Source organism: Dipodomys ordii, unplaced genomic scaffold (assembly GCF_000151885.1).
Source record: "Dipodomys ordii isolate 6190 unplaced genomic scaffold, Dord_2.0 Scaffold82, whole genome shotgun sequence".
Taxonomy (NCBI): Eukaryota; Metazoa; Chordata; class Mammalia; order Rodentia; family Heteromyidae; genus Dipodomys; species Dipodomys ordii.
The window spans coordinates 569,239-577,668 of record NW_012267298.1 but is presented as its reverse complement, the minus strand read 5'-3'; the positions used below and the strand labels follow the sequence as shown (position 1 = coordinate 577,668).

At 48.8% G+C, this 8,430-nt stretch overlaps 1 protein-coding gene across 2 annotated transcripts; it reads right to left on the bottom strand.

The window, feature by feature from the left end:
- Positions 1–1,114: 1,114 nt before the first annotated feature.
- On the bottom strand, positions 1,115–8,423 carry Trib1 (tribbles pseudokinase 1). 2 transcript variants are annotated; one of them, XM_013025199.1, is made up of 3 exons: positions 8,311–8,423; positions 6,207–6,499; positions 1,115–3,499 (listed from the first exon to the last, which is right to left on the bottom strand). In XM_013025199.1, the coding sequence occupies exons 2-3, from the start codon at positions 6,359–6,361 to the stop codon at positions 3,034–3,036; spliced, it is 621 nt and encodes a 206-aa protein (XP_012880653.1). In that variant the 5' UTR covers positions 6,362–6,499; positions 8,311–8,423; the 3' UTR covers positions 1,115–3,033. The 2 variants fall into 2 exon arrangements, with proteins under 2 accessions (XP_012880653.1, XP_012880654.1); XM_013025200.1 differs by lacking the exon at positions 8,311–8,423 and adding an exon at positions 7,721–7,768.
- Between the last annotated feature and the right edge of the window lie 7 nt (positions 8,424–8,430).

The window sequence follows — 8,430 nt, the reverse complement described above, 5'->3', positions numbered from 1 at the left end:
GGTGGTACACACCTATAATCCAAACCCTAGAGGTTGAAGCAGGAGGATCACCAGTGCATGGCAGTTTGAACCAGGCAGCACCATCTTATGTCAAAAAAAAAAGTAAAGATATTTAAAAATACACTCCACACCAGGTGCCAGTGGCTCACACCTATAATTCTAACTACTCAGGAAGCTGAGATCTGAAGTTTGCAGTTCCAAACCAGTCTAGACAAGTAAGTCTGTGAGACTGATCTCTGATTAATTTATAAAAAGGCTGGAAGTGGAGTTATGGCTCAAGTGGTAGAGTGGTGGCCTTGAGCAAAAAAGCTCAGAGACAGCACACAGGCCCTGAGTTTAATCCCCAGGGCCAGCAAAAATAAAGTAAAATATAGTATGTGTGTGTGTGTGTATAAATTTTCCCATGTACTCCATGGTGGTTCTAGAAAATGGCAGGAAAGGCCAGTAGAGTTCCTGGAGCACTGCTGTTGGCCTTCCCAGACCTCACCGGTGGATTCAGTGTATGAAATTCACTGGACTACATACTTACACATGGGTTTTCCCTATATACTTTTGTTGCACTCTACAATGTATTTGAAAAACAAATCCATCAGGATGCTGGCTTGCTTTGTTTAGATAAGATTCTGAATAGTGAAGCTATAGATGTAATTAAATCAAAAATCCTTTCTCTACCTTTGTGATTGAAATCAATTTTCTTCTTTCCATTTCCAGTTTTACTCATTAAACGAGTGGGGACTAGCTCCATGTTTCTCAACAGGTCCCAGTACATCTTCAGAAACCTATGTGACCCTCCACAAAAATGACCAAGTTCTGTTGGAGACTTGGAACGTTAAAATCTTTGGTCAAATTCTTCCAAATAGGACTAAAAGCCAGAGGAATTCTTCCAGCTCGAGGACACTTCCCTAAGCTCCCACCAACCTGGTTTCAACGAATCCAACGAATCCCACTCATCAAAGTGAATCTGAATTGGCAAAAAAAAAGCAGTCCAGAAAAGGCCATCCTTAGCAGTCATGTCTACCTCCTGTCTCTCAGGAGGCTCAAAATTCTGGAGTCTGTTTGGGGGAACAGCAAAAGGCAAAGGCCGATTGCCTTCCAAGGAAACTCGTAACACCGCTTTACGAAACCAGATTTATTAAAATTTCTCTAAAGTCAGCAACAGCCATCTCACTGGTCACACACATACAGAAAGGATCTAGTGTTTCTAGCAGTCCTGGCAGAAGTCCCTGCCAGCTCAGAGTCCTCAGTTGGATAATGTATCCACAGATACACAAGTCAAGCAACCACAGGGCCTCCATGCAACAGAGGCCCAGCCTTCCTCCTCCAAGTCCCATGATTCCGTCAAGATAACATTGCCGACGATCGTTCACATTTCACGTGGTTCCGGACATGCAGGCTATTCAGACACAATACACACAGACAACACCACAAGCCTCAGTCACACAACAAAACATTCAGACATCTGTATAAAAGGTAAAATAACTGTACAAAGTACACAGTACGTGAGGTATACACAGCATTCTCACAATGCATGTTAGTAGTTTGCCTTGGGATAGCCCTTGAAGAAACCTGCCTGGTTTTGTGCCATTTCTCAAAATACAGTATGTTTTCTCTACCCGCTTAACCATCTGATGCCAGCCCTGGGCCAGACAGCAACTGAGATAGGTTTTGTGTTTTGTTTTGCATCAGTACTTGTGTTTTTAAAGCAATTTGCAGTTTCTTCTGAGAAGTTTTACTTTTCGGGGGAGTGAATTTACCTCTGGAGACATTCAAGCAAGAAGCTGAAAAGGAAATTTCTGCCCAGGTGGTGGCAGCAACAACAACAACAAAAAAGTGAGGATGGGATCATTTTTGAAGTTTCTTCGGACTTAAATAAAACCGCAGCTCCTGTCACTCTGGCAACTGGCAAAGTGGATGCATTCACAAACCACACCGCATGTGAAATTCCAAAAACCCATCATGCAAAAAGCGGAAGCCCCAGGTAAAATGCCAGGGGCAGACCAGTATCTTGGGGGAGGGGTGGAGAGGGCTGTTCCTGGATCATTCAAGAAGTTAGTCTGAACATCCTTTAAGACTCCAAAATCCACTTTCATCCAAGTACAAAGATGTTTAACATTTGCTCCAATGAGAGCCAGGCTAGGGAGTTGGCTTATCTTTCTCCTTCTAGACAAAATGTTCCACCCTGAGATATTCTTGGGGAAAAGAAGTAAAGGATAAAATGGTAGCATACTGGAGAAGAACCTAAAAAAGCAACTGTTTTCAAGTGATCAAATTATGTTAAAACCAAAACAAATGAAAACTTCAGTCTCTGTGCTCAGAGTTCTGAGATAGCTCCATGTGAATCTTTTGACACTTTTCCATGGTAAGCTGAGGAGGGGAGGGGTCAAGTTTTCAAGGTCAGAAGAAAGGCATTATTGCATATGAGGTCTTGGCAGAATCTGGAGAAGAGTCTGAGTATGGGGTTCAGGGTTCAGGCAGGCTCTTAAGCTCTTAACAGAGCAGTCACTGGAGCAATAATGAGTGTTAGAGCAACCTCCCCCCAAAAAAAGAGCTTCTGATCAGAGAAACTATGGTAGCCAAGTCCAGCTATCAAAGACAAGTTCAAAGATGGCAGCAGGTTAATTGACCCAAATTATTTGTCATCCTGTTAAAAATGGAGTTACTGCCACCTCCCCCCCCGAAAAAAAATGCCATGATTTACTTCCTTTCCCATTCAAATGTTTGCGCTCCGAACACTTGACCGCTGGTGCAGGATGCTCTTCATATAGAGATCCAGCATCCTCAAGTCCGCCAGAGCAGCCAGTGGTGGTTCTGTACAAAGAAGAGCCAGTTTCCAGGGCAGCAGATCTGTTCCCATTACTCAAGTTACTCGTCCCAAACAGCAACAAGGGGAGCCACATTGAGTTCTACGGTGACAATCTCAGTGCAGTCCCCAAGATGGTGGTGGCACCACCATGCCAGAGGGGCTGTCCATCTTCAGCAATGGAAATGCCATGTGTGAGAATTGAGGTTTCTGAGGTTTTCTGGGAGGGAGGATCAACAGAAGAAGGAACTAATGTCACTGTCCTCCTGGTACTCTGGGACAATCTGGTCTGAAATTCCTATCTCTGAGTCAATGTACCCTTGTTCCAAGACAGACTGGAACCAGGGGTGGAGCAGGATTTCAGGGGCCGTAAGTCTCTCGGAGGGTTCTCTTCTCAGGAGGCTGCGGATGAGGCACCTGGCTTTGGGGGAAATGTGCTCAGGAATGCAGAACTGTCCACGTCGAATTTTGGAGAAAAGAGCACTAGGGTCTGAGTCATGGAAGGGATATCGTCCCACCAAAAGGGTATAGAGCATCACCCCTAGACTCCAAACGTCCGCCGCCTTTCCAGAGTAAGTCCCCGTGGTATTAAGGATCTCGGGGCTCACATAGGCTGGGCAGCCATGCTTATCGGACAAAGCATCATCTTCACCCTTGATGATATGTGTGTCTTCCAGACTTTCCAGTCTGAGCTGGGTTCTGTGGGAGAGAAGAACCAAGTGATTACTCCCAAGTCAGCTGCTATGAAATACCACGGCCTGCCCAGTAACAGTGCCCACAAGCACAAAAACAAAGGCCCCAGGAAATGTCATTGACCCCCTTCATCCAGTAAGCACTGGGCCTGTAAGCACCCTGGACTGGAGTTTTTACAAACCAACACAAACTGCAATCAATGTTTGTAAAGCACCTGAGACAGTGCCTGGGGTGGGGAGGTATGATGCAAAGTCCCAAATAGCATTCGTGATGCTAGAACTTGTGAGAGATACCCTAATAGGGCTTACACAATTGACAAAGTTCACATTGCAGAACTGAGAGACTGTCTCGGGAATGCTGACATTTTCAACTTGAGTTACGGGGGAAGAGCAGATGACCCTCCTCTCACAGGGAGAGCCCATCACCTCTCTCATCATAACCAATGACGGCTGGAGTTACTTGAACCCCCCATTCTGCATTAAAGAACTTGACCCCAATTTCACTGTTATCACACACAGCTTGCTAGAGCATAACATATTTCTCTCTCTCTATACACACACAATACATATACTATGTTTATGTAGATATAACAAACTATCCACCCAAACCCCAGATGTTGATAGCCAAAGCAAGAAGTTGAAAAGGATGCTCATTACATTTGCTGAGGATTTAAAATGCAAAGAAACCTTAGCCTGAGCAGAGAAATGATGTGAACAAATGAATGTGGCTGATGTATTTAAGGGACACAGGTCCCCTAAAAATGAAGAACACCTACACTGGCACACCCAACATCTAGGCTGGCAAATCAGTGCATACACGTATTTATTTTCTCTGTGGGTTTCTGTTCAGGTAAGCAGTCTGGATAAAGCTTTGGTCACAGGCTGTCTTGTCAAGTTCCTGGTGCTTCTTTATTTAGAACCAGCCATCCAAGTGTCCTGGGTTCCCCCAAAGGCCAAAGGGAATGCCTAATGTCCAATGGGTGGGGGCTGCCTCTCTCTGCCCCTGGGAAACAGTTCAGTTCCTTCCTGTAAGTCATCTGTTGTGAAGTTAAATGCAAACATTCGGAACTGGCTGATGGATCAATTCATTTTCCTCTCAAAAGGTCTGGCGGGTGGTTTTTTTTTTTCCCCCTTCTTCTGCCTTCCTGTTCCCTGGAGTGTAGTATACATGTGCTAACTTTGGTATGTCCTCAGCGTGACCTCCTGGTCGTTATGTAAAATACCCATTGGTTCTGTAAACGGAAAATATGACTCAACCAGCACTGTCAGCCCCTGATTGGCTGCTAGAGTACTAAAACCCTGCACCTGTGCTGGTTACCCGAATAGCGTCAGCCTGCCATTGCTTAACCCCCGGGTTGCCAAATCTGTGCCCATGACATTGGCCTGTGCAATGCAGATTTCAAAAGCTGGTAAGGAGGTGTGTAAAGGCATGTTTCAGAAAAATGCATGCCAGTACTGAAGCAGCAGGTTCCAGGAATTGGCTACTTCATTTCAAACTGTTTGCTTTTGTGAGCTAATCAGTATGTTTCAATACTTTTTTTTGCAAGGTCAGATACAAAGTCATACTTGAAGGCAATTCAACTCTACACTTTTTAGTGTGTTCTGGAGTTTTAAAGGGGGGGAATATACAAATAGGACTAGCCTTATGTGACTCCTCTGGGCTCCACAATTCTACAGGATTAATATTGCTCCTCATCTTTCCACAAGAGATGTGGTCCACCTCTCCTAACTGGTCTCTCTTATTCAGCTTCCTGAATTGCCTTGCCTGAAACCTCCACTTCAAATCTCAGGTCTCATTCTCTTATCAAGCTCATCTTGTCCTTTATGAGGTAAGCCAAGATCTATATTTAGCAGCCCATTCTACCCAACTTCCATTTACTATTCCATGCGGCTATTTTCTGAAAATGCACCAAATGAGGTGTGTAAAACAAAACAAAAAAGTAGCAAAAGCTGAGCACTGGTGGCTCACACCTGTAATCCTAGCTATTCAGAAGGCTGAGACCTGAGGATCAAGGCTCAAAGCCAGTCTTGGGCAGGAAAATCTGTGAGACTCTTATCTCCAATAAACCACTCGAAAGCCAGAAGTGGAGCTGTAGCTTGAGTGGTAGAGTGCTAGCACTGAGCAAAGAAACTCATGAACAGCGTGCAGGCCCTGAGTGCAAGCCCAGAACTGGGGCATGCATGCACACATGCATGCGTGGGGACATACCTGCACACATGCATGCGTGGGGACATACCTGCACACACAACATCCCCAGATAATATGAAGAAAAATACAAGGGACCTGGCTTGAAATGGAACAAGGATGTAGCATGAGGGAGTTGGCTGGAATTCAGCAAACACCACGGGCTGGCTAGTTCCACCATATCCTCCAAAGTATGGAGAAAGAAACCTGGTGTAGGTAAGGAACTGACAACTCATCAACAGCACGGAACGGCAGGTGAACACCCAAACCTCAGAAGACTGGTATTTCTGACAAGGAGGGGAAATATGAAGTGAGGAGAGCATCTAATCGACACCTGACATCTATATAGAAGCCCAGGATCCCTAGGCGCCATCCAGACACCAATCTTGGCTGTCACTTTTCAGGATTGCTAAAAACACTATCTAAGAACAACTGAACCCTTGGGGTTTGCGTGGCACCTAACTACACAACCTGTACCTTCATTTTTTGGTTCCAAAAGGCCACAGGAGGAGCTGTGGCGGCCGCTCACCTCTCCTCTGTGGAGAAGACGAATTTTCTAAGCTTCAGATCCCCCAAAACGATGGCGGACTGGTGACAGTGGGCCACGGCCGAAACGATCTGCCTAAAGAGGCGGGCAGCCTCCTCTTCCCGGAGCCTCTTCCGGGTCCGCACATACGAGTGCATGTCCCCAAAGTCCTTCTCAAAGAACACATAGGCCTTCGTGTCCCCGAGGATCACTTCCACGATGCCAGTAATGTTTCTGTGAGAGGGCAGCTGGATGTAAGGCCGGATTTTGTCCTGGTAGTGTTTAATGGGAAACACCTGCAGAGAGACAGTGGGTCATTTTGGAGATGGATTAAAAACAAATGCAGAGACTGCTTCCCCAAAACCCTTTTGGAAGTAAGCTGTAGTTATCAAGTTTGGGGCTTTGGATGACCATAAACCCTATTCATTCATTTATTCCCTTCTCTCTTTCCCCCCCCCCTCCCCCAGCTTCACACTCCTGGAGACTAAGCCCCAGCTCTCTGGCTCAGGTCATTCCTTGTGACAGATAATGCATTTGTGGTCAAGACTGAAAAGCAGTCTCTGGCATCCATGTGCCTTCTGCAGACCCAAAGGGTTCAGCCCAGAAAGGATGAAGAATGCGGTGACTGTGTGGCCACCAAGGGGAAGCAAGGCCACAAACATGCAGAGCTGTCATTAGTCAGAAGGAAAGGAAGAGATGACTTGGAAGGAGACTGTGACATCGCAGCCTTAAGCAACAAGCCTACAGTTGTGTGACTCAGGTGTAAGCAGCCAGGCCGAGGTTACATTCTCACACCAGGGGATGGGCCCCTTGTCAATGGTCTTTTTTCTTTTTTTCCATTTGTTTGCTTATTCCCCTGCCCCCTCCTCAGCCCAGCCCAGCTGCACCACAGGTCCTCTAAGAAGCTGGCTGGCCTCTTTTAAGGGCCTTTTGTTCGGTCTGATTACTCATATCCTAGACTCAACTGGAAACGGTGACACACGGGTTGTCACCATCTGGATTCAGCTATTATCTGCTCGGAGGAATTGGAAGGGGTTGCACAATGGCCAGACCCACCCCACCTCTGAGGTGGATGGTCTGCCATCCACCGGAAAAAGTCTCGTCCAGTTCTCTTCCACCCTCCTCCCCACCCACCGCGATGATGATTCAAAAAAAAGCGTGTCCCGCGTTGTTTTCACTTGTCGTGGTAAAAAAAAAAAAAAAAAGTAAATACAGAACTATTTCGCCTTCAAACTGGTCTTGATCGCGCGTTGGAAATTTCGTGAAAGTGGACAGTAGGTGGCAGCAACAAGCTGGGGGGGTGAGTGGAGTCGGGGTGGGGGGGTCAGGTGAGCGGCAGGAAACCCAGGAGCAACTTAAACCTGGAGGTGGGGAGCGGATGAAAAACAAAAAGCACACACACAGGCTGAGCAGGGGGTTCCGGGGCGTGCCGCGGGCGGGTGCGCGGCTCCCCAAGAGCCACTCCGCGTGCGGCAGGAGCGCCCCACGGAGCCTTCTCGCGGGGTGGGAACGCTTACGTATCTCTCAATGGAAATCGCTGGCTGGGAACAAATAAAGTGAATGGAAAGCGTGCGTTCTGAGCTCGGGTGAGCTTTCCGACACTTCTGCTCCGGCCCAGAGCCGCTGTCCCGGGAGGAAGAGCGCCCCCCGTGTCGTCCCCCGACCCCCGCCCGGCTCCGTGGGTCTCCGCGGGGCTTCAAGGCCGAGCCGGTGGCACCGCGGCGCCCGGCGCTCCGGCGGAGCTGCCAGCTGCTCCCAGCCCCGCGGCGGCGCCCACTGCAGGGCGTCCTCCTCCCCCACCCCAGGACGGGGAGGGGGGTAGGCGGGGGGGGGAGAGGAGGGCGATGGCATGGCCCTGGAATCCGCTGCAACTCCACCGCTTCTAGGGAACGCCACGCGCCGGCCGCGCCGAGCGCCCGGGCAAGGAAGGTGGAGAGCAAGCGCTGGACCCCGCACGGTCCTCGAGCCCCCCCCCAAGCCACTCGCGGGAAACCCCTCGATCTCCAAAAAGCAGAACCTTCACTCGGCCCCAAACCCAGCCGCCGCGATCGGACCCGGGTCCCCCCCCCCGGGCGCCCCGACGGGTGCCGGTCCCGGGGACACCCACCTTGCAGCGCAGTTCGCGGCCGGTGTGGATGCACAGAGCCCGGGACACATGCTCGCGCTCGGCCAGGGGCAGCAGCAGGTAGTCGGCGATGCGGCTGGGCCCGGGTACGCCGCCGCCGCC

Excerpts from the sequence above, each read along its gene's own strand:
- Trib1 (XM_013025199.1), bottom strand. The coding sequence starts at position 6,361 with ATGCACTCGTATGTGCGGACCCGGAAGAGGCTCCGGGAAGAGGAGGCT. Across the intron at positions 3,500-6,206 it reads GTCTTCTCCACAGAGGAGAG|AACCCAGCTCAGACTGGAAA; the intron begins GTGAGCGGCCGC and ends TCTCTCCCACAG.